The sequence below is a fragment of the Hemiscyllium ocellatum genome, chromosome 9, assembly GCF_020745735.1.
Source record: "Hemiscyllium ocellatum isolate sHemOce1 chromosome 9, sHemOce1.pat.X.cur, whole genome shotgun sequence".
In the NCBI taxonomy this organism is placed as follows: domain Eukaryota; kingdom Metazoa; phylum Chordata; class Chondrichthyes; order Orectolobiformes; family Hemiscylliidae; genus Hemiscyllium; species Hemiscyllium ocellatum.
The window spans coordinates 55,589,937-55,614,605 of record NC_083409.1 but is presented as its reverse complement, the minus strand read 5'-3'; the positions used below and the strand labels follow the sequence as shown (position 1 = coordinate 55,614,605).

The following is a 24,669-nucleotide window of genomic DNA, read 5'->3' as shown; positions in this document are numbered from 1 at the left end:
ACAATCGCAACTTGCCCATTCGCCTCCTCCCTCCATACAGTCCAAAGCCGTACAATCTTGTAGTTCTTTCAATCTAGTCTACTGCATTCACTGTTCACAACATGATCTTAATTACTTTGGTGAGACCAGATGCAGAGTGGGTGACTACTTTACAGAACACTTCTGCTCTGTCCATAGGAATGATCCTGACCTCCCAGTTGCTTGTCATTTCAGTAAATTGTCATGCTCACATGATAAGACTTTCTACACAAAACACAAAGCAATTTGGAGGAACAATACCACATTTTCTGCTTCGGCACTTTGCAGCTTTGAGGATTTGATATTTGAATTCTAAATCTTCAGAAGTTGATTGCATTATGCCTGTTATCTATTTTTCTTATAATATGTTGTCTTCCAACTCCCAACCATACCCTTGTCTGTTTGTGCCTTGTTGACTTTGCTGTTCATACAGAGGACGTTTTCCCTCCCTTTCACAATTATATTTACACCTATTTTACACTTCTTTCTTTTACTCCACCATTAACAACCTTTTTAGTCTTTAGTTAGGAGGTTATGTTGCAGCTTTACAGGACATTTGGTTAGGCAACTTTTGGAATGGCATGCAATTCTGGTCACCTTCCTATCCTAAGGATTTTGTGAAACTTGAAAGCATTCATAAAAGATTTGCAAGGATGTTGCGAGGGTTGGAGGATTTGAGTGATAGGGAGAGGCTGAATAGACTCAGGCTGTTTTCCCCCCTGGAGCGTCGAAGACTGAGGGGTGGCCTCATAGTGGTTTATAAAATCATGAGGTGCATAGATAGGATAAACAGACAAGGTCTTTTCCCTGTGGTAGGGGAGTCCAGAAATAGAGAGCATAGGTTTAGGGTGAGAGGGAAAAGATATAAAAGGGACCTAAGGTGCAACTTTTTCACGCAGAGGTTGGTGCGTGTATGGAATGAGCTGCCAGAGGAAGTGGTGGAGGCTGGTACAATTGCAACATTTAAAAGGCATCTGGATGGCTATATGAAAAGGAAGGGATTGGAGGGATATGAGCCAAGTTTAAGTTAGAGTGGTACTGGAAAAGCACAGCAGGTCAGGCAGCATCCGAGGAGCAGGAAAATCAACGTTTCAGGCAAAAGCCCTTCATCAGGAATGAGGCTGAGAGCCTCGAGGGTGGAGAGATAAATGGGAGGGGGGGTGGGGCTGGGGAGAAGGTAGCTGAGAGTGCAATAGGTGGATGAAGGTGGGGGAAAGGTGATAGAGTTTCTAGATGGGAAGGAAGGTTGACAGGTGGGACCGGTCATGAGGCTGGTGCTGAGCTGGAAGGTTGGAACTACGGTAAGGTGGGGGGTGGAGAATGAGGATCCTGGTGATGTCCACATTGATGCCATGGGGTTGAACAGTCCCAAGGCAGAAGATGAGGCGTTCTTCCTCCAGGCTTCAGGTGGTGAGGGAGTGGCAATGGAGGAGGCCCAGGACCTGCATGTCCTTGGCAGAGTGGGAGGGAGACTTGAAATGTTCGGCTGTGGGGCGGTGGGGTTGTTTGCTGGGATGTCCTGGAGATGTTCTCTGATGTGCTCTGCTAGAAGGCGTCCAGTCTCCCCACTGTAGAGGAGATCGCATAGGGAGCAACAGACACAATAATTGACGTGTGGAAGGGCAGGTGAAACTTTGAATGTGGAAGACTACTTTGGAGCCTTGGACAGAGATGAGAGGGGAGTTGTGAATGCAGGTTTTGCAATTCCTGCGGTGGCAGAGGAAGGTGCCAGAAGGGGAGGGTGGGTTGTTAGGGGTGCGGACCTGACCAGGTAGTCGCGGAGGGAACGGTCTTTGCAGAAAGCAGATGGGGTGGATGGAAATATATCTCTGGTGGTGGGGTCCATTTGTAGGTGGCGGAAATGTCGACAGATGATGTGATTTATGCGGAGGTTGGTGGGGTGGAAGGTGAGGACCGGGGGGTTCTGTCCTTGTTGAGGTTGGAGGGCTGGGGTTCGAGGGCGGAGGTGTGGGATGTGGATGAGATGCTTATGGCCCAAGTACTGGCAAATGGGACTAGATTAGGTTGGGATATCTAGTCGGCGTGGGCGAGTTGGACCGAAGGGTCTGTTTTTCCGTGCTGTACATCTCTATGACTCTTTGACTATATGTACTGGTTCTCTGCCTCAAAAATATGTATTGAAAACATTTTCTAACACCTTTCAGTTCTGAATAAGAGTCCAACCAAACTCAAAATGTTAACTCCGCTGCTCTCTCCACAAGTACTGCCAGAACTACTGAGTTTCTTGAGCATTCTCTGTTTGTAGCAGATTTCCAACATTTGCAATATTTTGCCTTCATTCATCTGTAATGATTCTCCTTATTTCTCCATTATATTTTTCTGCTTCAATATAGCCTCTTGGAAGGAAACCAGTACTTGTAGCTTCTCCCTAAGTATATTTTTGATAACGTTCTGAAGAAGGGTCTGTAGACCCAAAACATTAACTCTGTCTTTTGTCCACAGGTGCAAGACCTGCTGAGTTTTTCAGCAGTTTCAGTTTTTGGTTTTGATGTACTGCTGGGTTTCTCCCAAATGTCCTGGTGCTTTAGTAATTGTGGTATCCCCCAATAATATCTTTGTATCAGCACTCAAACTAAAGCAAACATTTGTTAGGAGCATCGAACAGGAATTAAGTTATTTACTTTTTAAAATGTTGATAATCTTATTTTGTTTCCATATGAACACAGTTTTCCTTTTCTTCAAACAGGTCCTGAGCCAGTGTTGTATTCAGCAGACAACCACTCTGCTTCTTTCTCTCATTTCACTGTTGATTCGAGCAGTAGGGCCATTACTGATAGCTCAGGTAAGGATGGTGACATGTTGATTTGTTATTTTTCTATTGACCAAATATGGGACTGTTGCAATATGAATTTTTAATTCTGGCTGCACACTGTAAAAATAATAGTTCCTACATGTTGCCGTAGAAAGGTGAAGGAAAACATGTAAATAACAGGGGTTGAGGCTGTGGGGTTTTGAAGATGGTGATAATGATAATTTGATTGATTATCACAAATTAATTCAGCCTATGGAATTCTTGATGAGAGTGTCGTCTCAAAACCTCATTTTAAATCAATCCGTGCCTCTGGATGGCAATGTGGGCCACAGCATTTTCAATACTTGGAAGAACGGAAATAGGAAAACCAGCAATAAGAACTTGCAGAAATATTAATTAGGGTTTCAGTGCATGGGTGAAAACATAATTTTAAATGAATAAATGAAAGTGAGTTTGACCTCCTCAGCAACATCTGAATGAAGTTCAAGGTTTGAGCTGACTGCACCTTCAGACCTGGGGATTCATAAGAGTTTGCAGGAAGCAAAGAAAACACAAACTCTTTCCATTTAAGTTGGAGTGTATTTGGGCTTAGCCCGTCTTAATGTTGGGAATGATCGGAACTTCCATGGATTCAGGAGGAGATGATAAAGTATGTGGTGTTAATTAGAAATATGAGAGACTGGCTCCATGCTGCTGATTACGTTGGTAAGATCTCTCATGTCAAGAATTCGGGGTGAGGGTGTCAAGGGGATGTGGCCATGGAAGTAGGTGGAAGAAGGTAGCCAGAGGAAAGCATTGGAAGTGAAGTATTGACAACGTGCAACAGATAGAAGCAAAACTAGAAGAGAACTGTAGCAGAAAGATGGAATATGGAGATGAGTTGTTTAAGAAGACTGAAAAAACGAATATTATCAGAATAAAGGCCACAAGTTATGATGGCACAGGATATTATTTTGAACAGTGCCATAAATGCCTGATTGTAGAGTTCTGGTCAAGGTGAGGTGGGACAGGGAGAGCAATTTTTATATAGAATATAGAACATTGCAGCGCAGTTCAGGCCCTTCGGCCCTCAATGTTGCGCTGACCTGCGGAACCAATCTGAAGCCCATTTAACCTACACTATTCCATTCTCGTCCATATGTCTAACCAATGACCATTTACATGCCCTTAAAGTTGGCGAGTCTACTACTGTTGCAGGCAGTGCATTCTACCCCCCTACTTCTGAGTAAAGAAACTGCCTCAGACGTCAGTCCTATATCTATCATCTCTCAATTTAAAGCTGTGTCCCCTCATGCTAGCCATCACCATCTGAGGAAAAAGGCTCTCACTGTCCAATCTATCTAACCCTCTGATTATCTTATGCCTTAATTAAGTCACCTCTCAACCTCCTTCTCTCTAATGAAAACAGCCTCAAATCCCTCAGCCTTTCCTCATAAGACCTTCCCTCCATATTAGGTAACATCCCAATAAATCTCCTCTGAACCCTTTCCAAAGCTTCCACACATCCTTTCTATAATGCGGTGACCAGAACTGTGTGCAATACTCCAGCTATGGCCTCACCAAAGTTTTGTACTGCTGCAACATGATCTCATGGTTCCAAAACTCAACCCCTCTACCAATACAAGCTAACACCAAGATCTCTCTGTTTATCTACACTGCCAAGAATCTTACCATTACTACTATGCATTCCTGTTACTCCTTCCAAAGTGAATCACCTCACACTTCTCCGCATTAAACTCCATTTGCTATCTCTCAGCTCAGCTCTGCAGCTTATCTATGTCTCTCTGTAACCTACAACATCCTTCGTCACTATCCACAACTCTACCGACCTTAGTGTCATCCACAAATTTACTGACCCATCCTTCTATGCCCTTATCCAGGTCATTTATAAAAAATGACAAATAAAAGTGAACCTAAAATAGATACTTGTGGTAACCCACCAGGATGAATATTTCTGATCAACCATCACCCTCTGTCTTCTTTCAGCTAACTAATTTCTGATCCAAATCGCTAAATCACCCTCAATCCCATGCCTCTGTATTTTGTGCAATAGCCTACCATGGGGAACCTTATCAAATGCCTTACTGAAATCTTTACACTCCACATCAACCGCTTTACCCTCATTCACCTGTTTGGTCACCTTCTCAAATAATTCAATAAGGTTTGTGAGGCACGACCTACACTTCACAAAACCATGTGTCCTTGGTTTTTTTTCAAGTGACAACATTGTCACAGTGAAGACAGACAAAATAAACTGTTTGATGTTTCCACCAGCTCAGTGTTTTCTATTGATAATTCCACTGTCTTGTCCAAGAGAGGTACACTGACATCAGTAGTTTATTTTTCTAAGGAGTGCCGACAAATATTTATAATCTGTGTTTAAGACTTTAAGCTAGTTTTCTCTCAATTCTTTGAATTTTCTTTTTTGTGATTTTTGTCCCTGTTGCTTTAAAAAAAAACCACAACTAAGCTTTTCATTTTGCACTAATCAGGTCAATTAACAATGGCAAAATCAAGGCAAAACAATATTTGTACTGTATAAGGAGTTCTGATTGCTAAGCAAGCAGTGTCTGATATGTTGAATCACTGCCATGGAAAATGCACCAATTAATAATGACTGCCAGCTAACTGCCAGTTTAGTTTAAATTTTAGCCAGACAGGTTGACTCTGATCGGTTAAGGGACTGCCCTTAGAAAAGGAATCGGAGAATTTCTGTCAACATTTTGATGCTGAAACAGGGGCAATGAGTGTAAATATCCTGTCTGTCATGAATAGGGCCCTGTGTATCAATATATGTAGCTTCCAGTATATGCCAATCCTACGTTGGTTGTCAGCATAAGGAACCACAATGACTAAAACTGCATTCTCCAAAATAGCATGAACACTGCCATGCAGTGATTTAGTCAGTTTATTCACCCATCTCGCAGCCTCCCCATCTCTCTTGACCACACAAACTGTGAATTGTGAAACTGTGATGTGATTCAAGGCTTCAGAAAGAATTCAAAAACTGGGAAATAGTGGATAATTGGGAAGAGTTGGGAAGGTGGATATTGGGAGAATAAAGGTTGTGAAGGCAGTTGGGTCTTGTGTCTTCAGCTCGGACACAATTTAGGTATTTTTGTGGCCTTTTCTTTCATTGTAACCTCCTTAATCACAATAAGCCTCCCCAAAGTTTCAATCTATTTCATGCTGATTTCCTGTGCATTACCCTCAGTGGTTTACTTCTGAAATGTTGTATATGACTCCATGTTCCAAACTTCTTTGCCTTTCTGTGGCTATCTCTCTTTAAGAATCTCCACTTCAATCAAACTTTTGGTCACTCCTCCTGTTCTCATGTTTTTTCTGTTTGTGTTTGTAATGTTCTTACGATTCTAATTGAGACCAATACCATTTTGAAAATAAGTCAGTCTTCTAGTGAAAGTTGAAAGGATCACGTGACAAGATTAAGTTTTAAGACTTATACTGTAATACTGAAACTTATAGTAACATTGACTAAACACTATTTCAGTAGGCAACTTATATTCTAAAATACAGAGAATAGCCCTTACTTAAAATGTCTGAAAAATCTCTCTCCAGGATTATACTTTACTCTGTTCCTTAAGTAGACACACAGTTCTCCTAAAATGATTCCAAAGTGATTCTTATTTCCTGTGGATTAGTTTCTTTTTATTTCCTTTTACAGCAATAACTTCTAAATCTTGAGCATTAGGATTATCCTAGAGCTCTCTGGGCAAATTTTCCATTCTTGTTTAAATCCTCATGAAATCACTCCCTTCAACCCAAGCACAGGCTTCCACATACTGTCTTGTTTGGTGAACCACAGAGAACTGCTTCCTCCAACTCTGCTCTCTTGGATCCTTACAGATGACACTGTGAGGTTCAGTGATGTTAAGAAAATATCCTGTAAGCTAATCTTGCAGTAACCTAAGGATTCTTCCTTCTCAATGCCCATCTTAATTTTACCCTAAATTTCAAAGACCCCCAAAACATAACAATCTTATAAAATTTGCATTTGTAACAATTGGAATGGAGGTGTCTTGAGGCCACAATGAGTCATAGTCAAAAAGATGTACAGCATGGAAACAGACCCTTCGGTCCAACCCGTCCATGCCAACCAGATATCCCAACCCAATCCAGTCCCAACTGCCAGCACCCGGCCCATATCCCTCCAAACCCTTCCTATTCATAATACCCATCCAAATGCCTCTTAAATGTTGCAATTGTTTGAGCCTCCACTACTTCCTCTGGCAGCCCATTCCATACACATACCACCCTCTGCGTGAAAACATTGCCCTTCAGGTCTCTTTTCTATCTTTCCCCTCTCACCCTAAACCTATGCCCTCTAGTTCTGGACTCCCCAACCCCAGGGAAAAGACTTTGCCTATTTACCCTATCCATGACCCTCATAATTTTGTAAACCTCTATAAGGTTACCCCTCAGCCTCCGACGCGCCAGGGAAAACAGCCACAGCCTGTTCAGCCTCTCCCTATTGCTCAAATCCTCCAACCTTGGCAACATTTTTGTAAATCTTTTCTGAACTCTTTCAAGTTTCACAACATCTTTCTGTTAGGAAGGAGACCAGAATTGCACACAATAGTCCAACAGTGGCCTAACCAATGTCCTGTACAGCCGCAACATGACCTCCCAACTCCTATACTCAGTTCTCTGACCAATAAAGGAAAGCATACCAAACGCCTTCTTCACTATCCTATCTACCTGTGACTCTACTTTCAAGGAGCTATGAACATGCACTCCAAGGTCTCTTTGTTCAGCAACACTCCCTAGGACCTTACCATTAAGTGTATAAGTCCTGCTATGATTTGCTTTCCCAAAATGCAGCACCTCGCATTTATCTGAAACAAACTCTATCTGCCACTTCTCAGCCCAATAGTCAAGATCCTGTTGTAATCTGAGGTAACCCTCTTCGCTGTCCACTAGACCTCTAATTTTGGTGTCATCTGCAAACTTACTAACTGTACCCCTTATGCTCGCATCCAAATCATTTATGTAAATGACAAAAAGTAGAGGACCCAGCACCGATCCTTGTGGCACTCCACTTGTCACAGGCCTCCTGTCTGAAAAACAACCCTCCACCACCACCCTCTCTTCTACCTTTGAGCCAGTTCTGTATCCAAATGGCTAGTTCTCCCTGTATTCCATGAGATCTAACCTTGCTAATCAGTCTCCCATGGGGAACCTTGTCGAATGCCTTACTGAAGTCCATATAGATCACATCTACTGCTCTGCCCTTATCAATCCTCTTTGTTACTTCTTCAAAAATCTCAATCAAGTTTACGAGACATGATTTTCCACGTACAAAGCCATCTCGACTATCCCTAATCAGTGCTTGCCTTTCCAAATACATGTACATCCTGTCCCTCAGGATTCCCTTCAACAACTTGCCCACCACCGAGGTCAGGCTCACCGGTCTGTGGTTCCTGGCTGGCCTTTACTGTCCTTCTTAAACAGTGGCACCACATTTGCCAACCTCCAGTCTTCCGGCACCTCATGATGAGATCTGTGTGTATATCTTGTAAAAATATGAATGTATAGAAAGATAAGTCATCAAATTCTCAGTATAATATTAATTGGTTTTAGGATAAATGCTAGTTACTGAAGAATTATAATATTTATGTGCTTTCTTAAGATGGGAAATGCTGTAAAATAGGGCATGATTTCGTGGTTAATGAGAAGACATAGATATAGCTATTAGTCAAAAGCCAAGTCTAGTGGTTTTCTAATATGGTTAGGAGAATCTTACAAGTCAGGAAAAGAAATTTAATACTGTTGGATTTTTCTTATTGGAATAAGTAATTATCCTATTTGTGCAATAGGTGGTATTATTCCTCAATTCCCTTCTTCCTCTGAATCCCCCTGATAATGTTCGTATTGCTGCGCTGGACTTCTTAGGTTCCCTTGGAAAGATAATTATACCACCAGATGTTCAGGTATTCTGCGTTTTGTCATCTTTAAATCCCAATGTCTCCTAAGGAAACATACCTTTAAAATTATTTTACTGCTCTCATTCTTTAATTTTTTTTGTTTTATGAATCTGTGGTATGTCATGACTCAGGAATGGACCACTTTTTTAGGTTTTATACTCTGCGATTATGAAGTATTCTTCAGGCAGATGTAATCTGGATCATCCTTAGATGAACATTATCTACCCTATTGGTCTAGCTTTCACATTTCACAGCAGATAAATTTCTAATTATTGCAAAGCTATTTGAGTTGCAGACTATGTGTTAGAAATTAGGTTAAATTTTCATCTACTCGAAGAAATGAGAGTTTACAAAATTTCCATTCAATCCATCTAAACACAAAGACCTGCATTTACTTTTACATAGTTACAAAGTATATACTTATAAAAAGCACTAAGTGTTGATGCTGCTGTAATTACAGGTCTGTTCTGGGATTGAGGGTAAAGACAGTATATCTAGTTGAATAAACCATTTAGTTTACCCCTGAAAACGTGGCGATTTTACCTTCAACTATAAAGATTTGAGAATTTGTTTCAATTCCCTGCAGCATACAGTCCTTCTGAAGCTGCCTTGCCTCTTTGCATCCCTTCTAGAAGACAAATCCTGGCTAATTCTTCAACATGCACTACAAGGATTCACATTGTTTGCTGAGGTAACAAATCACTCTTACATAGTTATAGTATTCAGTGTAGTTACACAGTTTGATTTATACTGCAGGTATAAGTTACTAACTTATGCATATTAAATATTTCTAGGACAGTTAATCGGTTACGTCTGGGAACAATCATCAACGTATAACAGCCTGTTATTTCATATCTGCTATAAATGGACTGAGCTATTTTTGTATTGAGTGTGCAAAACTGATCTGTTGGATCTGCTGTGTCGTGAATTGTGAACTCCGATGAGGCATGCAGTGTAAATGGTTTCAAACAATCAATACTTGAATTTATATAGTACTCACTGCACAGCCTGGCTCATGGGAATTTATAGATTGTTGAATGACAACTAATAACTGTGAATAAAGTTGATCAAATTAAATTATTTTTCCTTCAATAATGATGCTTGAGGTTATGTAAGAATATCACTTCAAAAGAGAGGAAGTTTGTAGTCCATTCATGTCAACAAAAACTTGCCCCTTCAGCTTTGAAAAAGTGACTTTTCTGTAAGACAGCACTATTCCAACCCACTTCAATGTAAACTAATGTGGTTGATTTATAATGCAGGATACATGTTTCATTTTGTAGTTTTGTCTTTAACCATTTAGATTCAATAGTCTGTCACTGATAAAACTTCTTGTTTTAGAAGACATGCCATGAGGAAGTGGTTCCTCAAAGCCTTGAGTCAGGAGAATCAAAGTGCAGAGTTGTAAGCTTCTTGAACAAGGTACATTTAACTTAAACTGATTCCTATGAAAGTCTAATTTCCTATCTTTTTAAGTTGTTTAATGATAAAAGTTGCTTCTTTTTCTGCTTTATTTTATTTGTAGAACTACCATGAGAGAAAAAGTTAGCTCAACTTAATATTAAACCTAACATTTAAAGTTTGAAGCCCATTCATGGAACCAAAAACAAGGTGTATTCAATTGTTAATAAAACAGCCAAATACTTATTTCCTAAACAGTTCTGGCATTTTTTGATTTATTCATGGGATGGGGGTGTTGCTGACTGGGTCACTATTTAATGCTCATCCCTAGCTCAGCTTGAGAAGGTAGTGATGAACTGCCATCGTGACCCACTGCAGTCTCTTTGGTATAAGTAGACCCCCAATGCCATTAGGGAGTGAGAACCAGAATTTTTGACCCAGCAACACTGAAGGAGCAGCAATATACTTCCAAGTCTGGGTGATGAATGGCTTTGAGGGGAACTTGGAAATGGTGGTTTTCCCAAAAATCTCCTGCCCTTGTCCTTCTAGATGATAGTGGTCCTAGGTTTGGAAGGAATTGCCTAAGGAGTCTTGGTGAATAGAAAGTTTTGAGAAGACTTGTAGCTCAGGTTGAGGTTCTGGATGTAGGTTTGCTCGCTGAGCTGGAAGGTTCATTCTCAGATGTTTCATCACTGTACAAATAAAATCATCAGTAAGCTTCCAGATGAAGCACTGGTGGCATGGCCTGCTTTCTGTTTGTGTTGAGGTTTTCTTCTCAGGAACAGGAAATGACATCACCATCACAAGGAAATCTCAACACCTAAATAGAAAGCGGGCTATGCCATCAGTGCTTTATCCAAAGGCTCACTGCTGGTGTTACCTACTATGGTGATGAAACATCTGAAAGCAAACCTCCCAGCTAAACGAGCAAACCTACACCCAAAGCCTTGGTGAATTTCAGCAATGCATCTTGTCAATGGTACTCAGTGCACCGCTGAGTGCTGTTGGTGGAGGAAGTGAATGTTTGTAGGTGTGGTGGCAAAAGCCAGTTGTTTTATCCTGCGTGGTGTCAATCTTCTTGAGTGTTGTTGGAGCTGGTTTTACCTAGGTAAGTGAAGAGTACTCCATCATATTCCTGACTTGTCTCTTGCAAATGATGGACAGGTGTTGAAAGTTCAGTTACTCACTGTAGGATTCTTGATCTCTGACCTGCTCTTAAATACCAACACTACAAGAATAGTCTTGGCATTTATGTAGCTAGTTCAGTTCAATTTCTGGTTTGTGGAAACCCCCAGGATGTCGATAATGAGTATTCAGTGATAACCATTGAATGTCAAAGGATGATGGTTACATTCTTTGTTGAAGTTGGTCATTGCCTGGTTCTTTTGTGGCATGAATGTAACTTGACACTGTTCAGCCCAAGCCTGGATATTGTCTAGGTCTTGTAAATGAATATAGACAGCTTGAGCATCTGAGGAGTTACAACTGGTGCTGAACCTTCTGCATTCAATAGTGAACATCCTCACCACTCGGTTTAGGATGGATGATCATTTGATGAAGGTGGTTGGGCTAAGGACACTATCTTGACAAAGTCCGCCAGGAATAAGTCCTGGAGCTGAAGTGACTGACCTCAAACAACCACACTAATCTTCCATGGTGCCTGGATTGACGTCAACTAGCAGAGATTCTCCACCCTGCCCACTGACTCTAGTTTTGCTTGGGCTCCTTTGTCAAATGTGGCTTTGATGTCAAAGGCAGTCACTCCCATCTCACCTCTCAAATGCAGTGGAGGCAGCCATGTTTGAACCAAGGCTGAAATGGGTTGTAGTTATACTGAAACACTTTGGCTAGGGGTACAGTAAGTTCTGGAGCAAGCTCATTTAGTACTATTCCCAGAATGTTAAGGACTCAAAGCCTCTGCAGTATCCATTACCTCCAGCCATTCCTTGATGTCACATGGAGTGAATCTAATTGGCTTAAGACCAGCATCCATGATGCTAGGATATCCAATGGAGGCTGAGATTGATCAGCCACTCGGCCTTCTGGGTGAAGGTAGTTGCAAGAATTTAAGCCTCACCTTTTGCATTGACGTGCTGGCCTACTCATAATTGAAGATTGGGATGTATACTAGTGGAACTTAGTATCTAAACAGTTTTGTTCTTAGTTTATAGAATTGTAGAAAATAAAAGTACAATCGCACAAAAGTCAGAATTCAAGGCTGTATGCACACAACAGGCTATGTTGCTTGCTATTTAGTTTGTTGGACAACTGTTTTCATAATTCTAATCTGATTATTGTTTAATAATAAACACTATGTTATAGGCAGCTATCAATTTGCATAGTAATCTTAACAGTGTATGTAGCATCTTCTAAAAGGGTGGTCAGTAGAACTTTAAACTTCTGAGTCACAGGGAAGGGAAAGAGAAGCAGCAGGATAGCACGTGTGCAGGTGGGCTTAAGCTCAAGACAGACTAGAAATGCAGCAAAAAAGGAAGGATAACTTAAGACAATAAATGATTTCCAATATCCCTAATAATGATAAGAAAGTTAGCATTAAAGCACTTTACCTGAACGCTTGTAGCATTCATAAAGTAGATGAATTCAATGACACAAATCATCGTGAATGATTATGATGTGGTAGACATCATAGAAACATGGTTGCAGGGGGTTCAGGACTGGCAGTTAAACATCCAAGGATTTACAACTTATCGAAAAGACAGAGGTGTGCAGAGGGGGTGGGGTTGACTTGTTAGTTAAGAATAAAATTAAATCTGTGGCACTGAATTACATAGGGTCAAATTGTGGAGTCTGTGTTCTGGACTTGAGGAACCACAAAGGCAAAAAAAAACATAATGGGAGTGATGTACAGACCTCCCAATAGTGGTCAGGACCAGGGGCGTAAGATGTAACGGGAAATAGATAGGGCATGTCAAAAAGATAAGGTCACAGTGATCATGGGGGACTTCGATATGCAGGTGGACTGGGCGAATAATGTTGCCAGTGGATCCAAAGAAAGGGAATTCATGGAATGCTTACAGTTTGTGAAACAGCTTGTGATGGAGCCCACAAGGGAGCAGGTTATTCTGGATTTAGTGCTATGTAATGAGCCAGTTTTATAAACAATCTTAATGTAAGGGAACATTTAGGAGGCAGCAATTCATGATATGGTAGAGTTCAGTCTGCAGCTTGAGAGAAGGTAAAATTGGATGTAGTGATGTTAGAGTTAAATAAAAGGTAATTACAGGGGCATGAGAGAGGAACTGACAAAAATAGATTGGAAGCAGAGCCTAGCGGGAAGGACAGTAGAGCAACAATGGAGATTGGAGGGGACTAGATAGCCATGGCTGACAAAGGAAAGCAGGAAATGTATCAGAGAAAAAGAGAGCCTATAAAGTGGCCAACAGCACTGGGAAGTCAAGATTGGGAAGGCTACAAAAACAAACAGAGGATAACAAAGAGATAAATAAGGAAGGAGAGGATCAAATATGAAGGTAGGCTCGCTGTAATATTAGAAATGATAGTCAAAGTTTCTTTCAATACATAATCAAGAGGCAAAAGTAGACATTGGGCTGCTCCAAACTGATGCTGGAAGACTAGTGATGGGAGATAAAGCAATAGCTGAAGAACTTAAGTACATTGCATTAGTCTTCACAGTGGAAGACATGAGTAATATTCCAACAATTAAGGAGAGTCAGGGGGCAGAATTGAGGATGGTAGCCGTTATAAAAGAGAAATTGCTAGAAAAGCTAAAAGGTCTAAAAATTGACAAATCTCCTGGCCCTGATGGGCTACATCCTAGAGTTCTGAGGGAGGTGGCTGAGGAAATAGAAGTGTGGGTTGTGATCTTTCAAAAGTAACTGGAGTCAGGGAAAGCACCAGATTATTGGAAAATCACTGTCGTAACCCCCTTGTTCAAGAAAGGATCAAGACAAAAGATGGATTATAAGCCGGTTAGCCTAACCTCGGTTGTTGGTAAAATTCTAGAATCAATTAAGGATGAGATTTCTAAATTCTTGGAAGTGCAGGGTCGGATTAGAACAAGTAGGCATGGATTTAGTAAGGGGAGGCTGTGCCTGACAAAGCTGTTGGAATTCTTTGAGAGGTGACAAGTAGGTTAGACCAGGGAAACCCAGTGGATATTATCTATCTAGACTTCCAAAGGCCTTTGATAAGGTGCCTAATGGGAGGCTGTTGAGTAAGGTGAGGGTCTATGGTGTGAGAGGTGAGGTACTGGCATGGCTGTCTGACAGAATGCAGAGAGTTTGGATAAAAGGTTCATTCTTGGAACGGCAGCCAGTGACAAGTGGTGTCCCGCAGGGTTCAGTGTTAGAGTCGCAGCTGTTCACGTTATACATTAATGATCTGGATGAAGGGACTGGGGGCATCCTGGCGAAGTTTGCCGATGATACAAAGTTGGTGGATAGTTCTGAGGAGTTGAGGAGGCTGCAGAAAGATTTAGAAGGTTTAGGAGAGTGATCCAGGAAATGGCTGATGAAGTTCAACATGAGCAAATGTGAGGTCTTGCACTTTTCAGCCCCATACCTCACGAAGGATATACTGGCACTGGAGCATGTCCAGCAGATGATCCCTGGAATGGTAGGCCTAACATATGATGAACAGCTGAGAAACCTGGGATTGTATTCATTAGAGTTTAGAAGCTTGAGGGGAGATAGAATAGAAACTTACAAGATAATGCATGGCTTAGAAAGGGTGGATGCTGGGAATTTGTTTCCGTTAGTCAGGGTGACTAGGACCTGTGGGCACAGCCTAAGAATTAGAGGGGTCAACTTAGAACAGAAACGAGGAGACATTTCTTCAGCCAGAGAGTGGTGGGCCTGTGGAATTCATTGCCATGGAGCGTAGTGGAGGCCAGAACGTTAAATGTCTTCAAGGCAGAATTTGGTAAGTTCTTGATCTCGCAAAGAATTAAGGGCCATGGGGAGAGTGCGGGTGAGGGGAGTTGAAATGCCCATCAGCCATGATTAAATTGCACAGTGGACGTAATGAGCCGAAATGGCCTTACTTCCACTCCTACGTCTAATGGTCTTATGGAATAGGAATGCAAGATCTCCTAGCTAATGAAAATCCAAGACAATCTTGGCTTAATGTCCTTCCACTTGGATTGTATTAACTTAAATGAAGACATGGAAATTATCTAAATGTTTTTGGTCAGGGTTATAAGATTGGTTGGATCCTGGATTTTTCAGTGATAATATTAAGCTAACTTTTTTCATCCAGTTAGTTGTTATACCTTCAGACAAGATGTTAAAGATGTCAACAAAGGAGTTGCAATCAAACCAGAGTTTGTGATCAGAGTTTGCTAGGTTTCTCTGGAATTTGATTGGTTACTTAAATGTAGTGCATCCCCGCAAATCTCATGAAATTTCTAAAACTTAAACTTCTGCAAAAACCAAATGAAGAAAGTTTTATTCTCTGGAGGACCCCTTCCAGTGTTAAATGTTTTCTTTTTGTTTCACAGGTGATCACAACAGTTGAATCCAAGGAATTACAAGTGGAAAGGTTAAAACGACAGAATGCAATTCTAGATGCACATTTCACTCACCTAAATCTATGTGCAGTGAATGACTCTGTGGTGGAGGTATGTACTCAGATACTTTGCTACTTCCTTTAGAAGGTTTTAAGTGCAAGCTCACTATTTCTTAATTATGAATAGTGACCATGGTCTGGTACTTTGCCTTTGTGGAATTAGTTATGAATTTTGACAGACTTCAACAATGTAATGCAACACAACTGAGCCTAATCTGTCGTAGCTTAATCATTCATGCATATTTCCAAATGGAGTTTTACGATGGCTATCAGCACCAGATAGCTCGACTCATTTCCAAAAACCTAAAACAGGGTATAGTATCTAAGTTGCTGCCCTGGATGAGATCAGCATACACAATTGTTCTCTATTTATAAATATAATCCTTTTTTGTTCTTGGAAATATTTCTTAAAATCTGGTATCAACTCACATGTCACATGTTGTCATGACAGCTGGTACCTTTCACCAATCAATACAAGTACTGACAGCACGTGATTTCTGCTGAGAGTTGTTGTATTTGTGTATTAGAGGAAAGAATGAGAAGGGAATCAGTGCTCCAGTGGAAGCTAGTGGACAGGAGAGTGTGAACAGCAGACATTATTATGGTTCATTTTGGAACGAATGACAGAGGCAGGAAAGGTGATGTGGTCCTGCAGAAGGAATTTAGGGAATGAGGCACAAATGTGGAGTAGCACGACTGCTCAGTTGTTAGCACACTCAGTGCCAGGAACCCAGGTTCGATTCCAGCCTCTGGCAACTGTGTGTGGAGTTTGCACATTCTCCTCATCTGCGTGGGTTTCTTCTGGATGCTCTGGTTTCCTCCCACAGTGCAGAGGTTTGCAGGTTAAGTCATTGGCCATTGTTCATGGGTGTGTAGGTTAGGTGCATTAGTGACAGGAATGTAAGGGAATGGGGTTGGGTGGGTTACTCTTCAGAGGGTCATTGTGGACTTGTTAGGCCAAAGGGCCTGTTTCCACACTATAGGGATTCTATTCTATGATGATCTTAAAAAAAAAAGGACCTCTAGTGTTGTAATTTTGGGATAACCCCCATGCCACATGCTAGTGAAGTCAGAACTAGGACGATAGTACAACTGAATACATAGTTAAAGAACTGGTATAGGAGGGAGGGATTCAGATATCTGAATCATCAAATCCCCCTTCCAGGTCAGGTGGATAGATTACATTTAAACTGGAGGAACACCACTATCCTTGAGGATTTTTGCTAGTGCCATTTGGGAAGTGGAGCAATGGTCAGTATGTGAGAAAGTAGAGGGAATAAAGGGTACTGAAATTGACAAGGTTTGACTAGGGTGTCTGCAGGGATTAATGTTGGGGCCTGAATTATTCACAATATTCATTTCATGACTTGGATAAAGGCATAAAAAGTCAAATGCAAATTTGCTGAAAACAAAACTAGGCAGCATTGTAGATAGTGATGATGACAGCACAGCACAAAATTATAACAGGACATGGAGAGATTAGGTAATGGACAAAATATGGCAGATGGATTTTCATGCAAGCAAATGTGAGGTTATTCATTTTGGATTGAAAATGATTGATTTCTTTCAGAAGACACAATGCTAAATACAGTGGCTGTCCAACAAGATTTGAGGGTTCAGGTGCAAAACTCTTTAAAATGACATAAAAGATGCAGAAATAATCAAAACTGATGAAATGCTGGTTTTCATACCTAAAGGGCTACAGTACAAGGGTGAAGATGTTATGTTGCAGTTATACAAAACACTTGGTAGACCCCACTTAGGATGTTTTGGCCCTAAATGCAGGTTTACAAGGGTGATACCTGGACTTCAGGGCTTTTATTGAGGAAAATAGATAAATTTGACCTTTGTTCTCTGGAATTTAGAAGGTTAAAGGGGCAATTTAATAGTGGCCTTCAGGATATTAACAGGAAAAGACAGGACAGACAAAACTAATTCCACTGATTTAAAATTCTAGAACCAGAGGACAAGGCCTAAAAATAGGCTACTCGAGAGACATTAGAAAATTCTCCTACATGTGAAAAACACTAGAGGCTTGGAATCCTTCCTCAAATGGCGGTTATTTTATTCAGTTAATAAAAATTTCTCGTTTAGATTTAAGGAAGAGTATCAAGAGATATGAACCTTAGGCAGCATTTGGACTTAGTGAGTGGAAGAGCAGGCTGAATGGCCTATACCTGTTCCTACAAGAACCCGCAAGGGGAGAAAAATGTGCTTCAAGCAGACATGGAGAACCATTACAGCAGCTCGAACCATCAGAATTTGTTAGTAGGACTGAATTTTTTTTTTGTTTTCTCAGCCATCTGCTAAACGTGCCCGGTTGGAACAATTTGATGAAGAGTATGAGAGGGCCTTGCAAGCGGCAGAAAATGCTTTTAAAACACTGCAGACCTTGATAAAACAGGGACCAGCACCCGAATGGATAAAGGCCCGTTTACAAGCCCTACATGCAACGATCACTGCTTTGAACAATTGCAGGCAATAAAGTACATGACAGTCTAAAGAAATTACAACATAGTTTTTCCTCCCTGCAGCAAGACCATCATCGCTGTATAATGGAATTGATCAGTGATGTCCGTCAACCATCTTTTGAGAGTCTAGAATTGCGTGTGGCTAATGTTCCAGGATTGATTTGCATCAAATTAACCATACATAATGTACTTGTTGCTCATTCGTTAGTAAAATTTTTAACGTGTTTAGATACAATTCAGAATTTTTTTGTGGCTTTCTGAAACAGTAATTCTGTAAGAGCTAAAGTGAATCAGCAGTACCTACTTGAGCTAGTCAGGTAGATAACTGAGCACCTAATTGACCAATATTTTAAAAAAATCTGTGGTACTTGAGTTAAACAACACAATTAAGACAGTCACAAAGCTGATGAAACAACTGTGACCGCAGTGCTAAATTCTCAACTGAGTTCAGAGTCTAATAATTGATGTGAAAGTTGGGATTACTCAAGCGAATGTTTTCAAATTTACACAGGTTTTATTGAAAGTTCAGATCAAAAGGGCCACACTTCTCTAGCATTCTGCAATTCACCATATGTACAGTACCCTCAAAAGATCCCAAAAAGCAGTGCAGAGTTCCAATGGAACAAATTCTGTTTAATAATGAACAGTACTGATTCTTAGCTCTACCAACATTTTACAACTGAGTGGAGCTGTGAATGTCTGCGAACATATGCAAAACAGGTTTGCTCAGGATCACCAAAAGATGTGAGCTACATGCACGAGGTGATAATCTTACTTTGTGTTGACATTCTGCCAGCCAGCAAGAAGCTGATCGTCCTTTTTCTGCTGCAAAGGAGTGCTTAAACCTGCAATGAGAATGTGTTTTTAAAACTGGAAGTATCAAGATTTTGTTGCTGGATGTGGTCACTTGCAATTAAGTACAAAACCAATGTTAAATGTAACTTATTTTTCAAATAGGTCTTTATTATATAAAATTAATACATTTGAATCCAATAAATTATTTTACTTTTTAAAGTTGGCTTTTTTAAAATTGGGAATTCTCTTTCAAAATAAACCTAAACATTTTAAATAAATCAGTTGAGTGAATATCCTTAAATTAATCTAACTTGGTACATTGCTGAATAAGGACTTGTGTAAATACATTTTACTTATGTTAACTTCCAAATGCACTGTCACTGATGCTTAAGTGTCTTGATTTAACAATTTTGAAGGGAAAAAGAGAAATTAAAGTGATTAAACTACCAATTCCAGAGTATTCACATTAATTTGCCCAGTGTTCCAGTTCTAAGTCCATCGTATTTGATCTGCTTAAATCCTGCAATTTCTAAACTGACTACAAATGAACAGTTTCATACCTTTCACTTAAATTACTTAAGCTAGTTTGTACAACTAAAATTATGTAGAATCAAACATTATAAATGGATATTTGCTAATTCAACTGTTCATTGGCAATTCTTTGTATCAAAGTAGTGTGTATTCAGTAATTGTCCATAGATTCAGAATAAAATCCAATCTCTAAGTCTGATCTACTAAATAAAATTAAAAAGAAAAAAGTCTGAATTTTATCCTCCGTGACAGTGCTAAGGCAAGGATCAAGCCAATCTGACACTGAATGCCAGAGATAGATTATTATTGAACAGGAAAAGCTTTACCATATAACATGCTTCATTTCTGTACTGTGCAACATTTGGTTTTCATGCCAAATATTGTGGTCTACAAGTTTAATTATCACTTGAATTTGAAGTTATTTTGAGTTGTGTACATATTCTCAGTAAGAACTAGTTTAAGTGAATTCAAATAGACAGCTAGTAAATAGGGATAATTTAATTCAAATATAAAGACTCAATACGCAAAAGATGAAGGCCATTGTTTTAACTTTTGTTCTACCAAATTGTTTCATTATTCGAACAGGACTTCAATGTCCAGAACGTTTTGGTTGTAAGTAGTGGATTCCTATGTATATTTGATGTGTAACTAAATAGTTACAGAATTATTTATTTGCTGCTGAGTTGGAACATCAACTATGAAAACAGACTTCAAGAGCTTAAAATCACATTTGCTAACTGAAAGCAAATATTTCCATCAGAAAAAAAACTTCTAAAATTTATACTTTCAGAAATACAACCACGTGTTCAATTAGAACTATTTTGGTGTAGTTCCCAAACACACACACAATAGTTGTAATTATGAAAGTAATCAGTACAATCCCATCAATATTTCTGCACAAATGAATATGCAAAATGTATCAAGCTCTTGATTTAAATATTATATTTGGTATTTTGAGTCAAAGTATCTACAGGCGCCTAAAACAAATATTTCAAAGACTTCGCTAACCTGGTGATTTCCCAAAACTGGTGTTCATATGGGGTTACAATTAGTCTAGATGTACATGGCACCAAAATGAAAAACTTTGGCCCTGCCTCAGCTCAATAATCTAAAAACATATCTTTCCGCCATCTGAATCTCCCTAATGTATCATGACAGAATTGATACTTAACTATATTAAAACTGTTGTTTGACAGGAAAAAAGAAACTAATCGCAATCTCTCCAATATGGCACTGCAATATTTACATTTACCAACTTAAACAGGTAGTATGGAGCTTCTAAGGCAGGACTTTACACTGAGTTAATAAATATAAATGCTATATCGGAGAGAAACATTTGGCATTTAATGGGGCACTTACTCAGTTTTGGTATCTGCACGCTGACTTCACCAGCAGCTCTACCTCTAAAGCTGTAGAGCATAAGTTAGGTTTTTTTAGGGCTAGTGTGACTTCTGCATGAGATTAACTCCTCCAGGGAGTCTTAATCTACTGTATTAATAGGGGGCACTGGGCTAGCCTCAGGTTGCATTTTATGCTGAAGTGCAAGCAAAATTGCTTTGTTACACTTAGTTTTAATGTACACAGAAATACAGTAAATGATCACTTTTTACCCAAATCTAGATTACTTGAACATTTCACCGAAGAAACTTGTATTTTAATCTGGAGGGTAACTTAGTTGCAAGTCACAGAGGAGAAGCCATCAGTACACCTTTCCTCCAAATAACATTTAAGATTTTTACTATTAGAATCCATTTCAAAATAAAGATTTTCTGGTACTTGGTAAATATCAATAAGATGACATCTCAGTAAACATGAACAAGCTGATGGCATCATGTAGTTCCCAATATATCCTTCTCAGATACTCTAAAAACTGTTGTTTCTTGTATTTTCAGAGACAACAAAATATCACCATCTTTATTGCAGCCAGCAATATTTACTGTACTAAACAAAAGCTAAACTGGTCAAAGGATAGGGGGAGATGGTATGTCCAGAGTGTTTGAGTTTTGAGTATCAAAGATGTTGACCTTAGTTTACAAAATTGTTTTAGGCACAGTTTCTATTTCACCAACTATTATCCTCCCAATTCAGATCATCCTCCCAGCCTTCAGTTTCCACCTGAAAAAGACCAAACACAGTACATATTTAAGATATAATAATATATACAATATCTTAGCTTCCCATAAACTAGCTCGACTTAAGGCATCAAATAGTTACATGTGCAGAGCAGTGACAATGTATTTTTATACTCCAGTATCTTGCATTTTAATAAATATATTTATAGTAAATATACAGGGGACTGTGGGAGAAATTTTTATCTTTTTGTCATTGGAAAACATCTTTTCTAGATTTCTATTTGCCTCTAGTGCTCCCAGACTTCCTGCCAGCTTGCATGTAGACTGGGTTCACTGCCATTAGAAGTACTACATATTCAGAGATGTTTCAGCCAGTTGCTTGTCACAGTGACCCATTCTACATCTGCTTTCTCTTCTGCTCCTTTAGAATACACGTGTACCTCATTTTCCACTTTAAAATTAATGAACAAAATGGGCACATTTGTGTCCAGTAACTTTTTAAAATTTTAAGCCAACCCTACAATGCAGACATCTCTTTAAAGATGCAGTATACCCAATCAAATATTGGGAGAGGAATTGATTGGCAACATGTAACCCAATTGGCTGCTTTCATTTTAACCAACATCAGCATGCCTGGCAACTAAAAGGAAATGAGCAAGGCAAAGTCAATAAGTTATGTGCCTTTTCAACTGGCCTGCAGCAAGACTGCTTCCAAGCAAGTACCGATTTCTCTATCCACTACCTGCTTATCACACAAGCACATGATCTTCCAACTTCTCCAACTGATTGAGCCTTTACGCTGCAGGTGGCCTCAAGGCTGGCTGTTGGACGGGAAACATTGAAGGTATGAAGAACTTATAAGAACTTCTAGATTGATTGAACATTATCATGCATCTGCCCCAGTGAAAGGCCCTGCAAGTTTAATATTAGGGCCAGTGTTCTCATCTTGACATTGCTGTAGTGCAGGAAATTAACACTGTAAAATGAGACTGCAGAGAAGTGCATATGATGTTTCTTGGCCGACTGTTTTGCACTCAACTTTGCTTTACCCCATCTCTTGCTTTTGCATCAGAAATTAGTGTTCATCACAATCACTCCATGAGAATATTCCATGATCATCTTTCTATCCTGCTGAGGAGTCTGTGACACTAACTTGGTCTCGCATAAATTGTTGGGTTATCAAATACAATGTACTATCAAAGCTATGGAAATCTCGAGTGAAATTTTGGAATTGAAAATGCTAAAAGATATTGATTCCCCTTTAGAAATTTTGCAAAGCACCATCAAAAATAGTACTTCCTTCACATATCATACATACACTATAAAACAATATTTATCAAAAAATTCCCTAAATTTTACAATAATTTTAAAATTTATGCTAAATTGAACAGATGCTGAAAACAATATTAACAGCAATCGGGTGAACAATAAATTACATTGAAACAACTCATGAATTTTGTTTAAAAATTTCTTAAATCAGAAATAACATATGGATATCATTGGATTACTGAAACAATAATGCTTACGTATCAACATTGTGCTGGCATTTAAAACTCTCAAAATGTATCCTACAGTCTACTACTAGAGGTAACTAAAACTAGAATTTGACAAATATAAATTGGAAGTTATTAATCCACGTCTCAAATTATACATGCCAGGAACTCAATGTTACGATTAAGAATTTGAGAGCCAACAGTGCTAATAAAAAAAGTATGCGTGGTGGAGGAATTGAGTTCCGGAGTCCTGAGGTCATGTTGCAGTTGTATAAGACTCTGGTGCGGCCGAATCTGGAGTATTTTGTGCCGTTTTGGTCGCCATACTATAGGAAGGATGTGGAGGCACTGGAACGGGTGCAGAGGAGGTTTACCAGGATGTTGCCTGGTATGGTAGGAAGATCGTATGAGGAAAGGCTAAGGCACTTGGGGCTGTTTTCATTGGAGAAAAGGAGGTTTGGGGTGACTTGATAGAGGTGTACAAGATGATTAGGGGTTTAGATATGGTTGACAATGAGAACCTTTTTCCACGTATGGAGTCAGCTATTACGAGGGGGCATAGCTTTAAATTAAGGGGAGGTAGGTATAGGACAGATGTTAGGAGTAGATTCTTTATTCAGCGAGTCGTGAGTTCATGGAATACCCTGCCATTAACAGTGGTCGACTCTCCCTCTTTATGGGCATTTAAACGGGCATTGGATAGGCACATGGAGGATAGTGGGCTAATGTAGGTTAGGTGGGCTTGGGTTGGCCCAACATCGAGGGCCAAAGGGCCTGTACTGCGCTGTATTTTTCTATGTTTCTATTTTGCAACCACTTGAAATGTGGAGCTTATTCAAGGAACAGCTATTGCGGGTCCTTGATAAGTATATACCTATCAGTCAGGGAGGTAGTTGTCAAGAGAGGGAGCCATGGTTTACTAAAGAAGTTGAAGCGTTTGTCATGAGGAAGAGGAAGGCTTACGTGAGGGTGAAGCGTGAAGGCTTAGTTAGGGGGCTTGAGAGTTATAAGTTAGACAGAAATGATCTAAAGAGAGGGCAAAGAAGAGCCAGGAGGGGACATGAGAAGTTGTTGGCAGATAGGATCAAGGAAAATCCTAAGGCCTTCTATATGTATATCAGGTATAAAAAAAAAGACTCAAAGATTACGGCCAATCAAAGACCATACTGGAAAGTTGTGTGTGGAATCTGAGGACATAGGGGAAGCGCGTAATGAATACTTTTCATCAATATTCACACTGAAAAAGTGTAATGTTAGTGAGAATACAGAGACAAGCTCCCAGATTAGATGGGATTGCGGTTGACAAAGAGGAGGATATGCCAATTTTGGAAGATCAGAAAATTGACCCCTGGGCTGGATGGGGTTTATCCTCAGATTCTCTGGGAAGCCAGGTAGGAGACTGTAGAGCCTTTGGCTTTGATCTTTATGTCATCACTGTCGACAGGTGTAGTGCCAGAAGACCGGAGGATAGCAAATGTTGTTCCCTTGTTTAAGAAGGGGGAGTCGGGACAACCCTGGTATAGGTTAGTGAGCCTTACTTTGGTTGTGCGTAAGGTGTTGGAAAAAGTTGAATTGGATTTATAATCATCTGGAAAGAATGAATTTGATTAGGGATAGTCAACACGT

General features: G+C 39.9%; 2 protein-coding genes across 11 annotated transcripts in view; one reads left to right on the top strand and one right to left on the bottom strand.

Annotated features, from left to right (window-relative positions):
• Positions 1-19,140, top strand: part of firrm (fignl1 interacting regulator of recombination and mitosis) — a 53,922-nt gene extending 34,782 nt beyond the window's left edge. For 2 of the 3 annotated variants that reach the window (XM_060830341.1, XM_060830343.1), the window contains 6 exons: positions 2,726-2,821; positions 8,626-8,739; positions 9,320-9,424; positions 10,075-10,155; positions 15,614-15,733; positions 17,981-19,140. In XM_060830341.1, coding sequence (XP_060686324.1) covers positions 2,726-2,821; positions 8,626-8,739; positions 9,320-9,424; positions 10,075-10,155; positions 15,614-15,733; positions 17,981-18,166 — 702 coding nt within the window. In that variant the 3' untranslated portion in view covers positions 18,167-19,140. The remainder of the gene's footprint in view (positions 1-2,725; positions 2,822-8,625; positions 8,740-9,319; positions 9,425-10,074; positions 10,156-15,613; positions 15,734-17,980) is intronic. The other variant, XM_060830342.1, reaches the window with a different exon arrangement.
• scyl3 (SCY1-like, kinase-like 3) overlaps positions 19,091-24,669 on the bottom strand; it is a 39,135-nt gene continuing 33,556 nt past the window's right edge. For all 8 annotated transcript variants that reach the window (XM_060830352.1, XM_060830344.1, XM_060830345.1 and 5 more), the window contains exon 13: positions 19,091-21,593. In XM_060830352.1, coding sequence (XP_060686335.1) covers positions 21,540-21,593 — 54 coding nt within the window. In that variant the 3' untranslated portion in view covers positions 19,091-21,539. The remainder of the gene's footprint in view (positions 21,594-24,669) is intronic.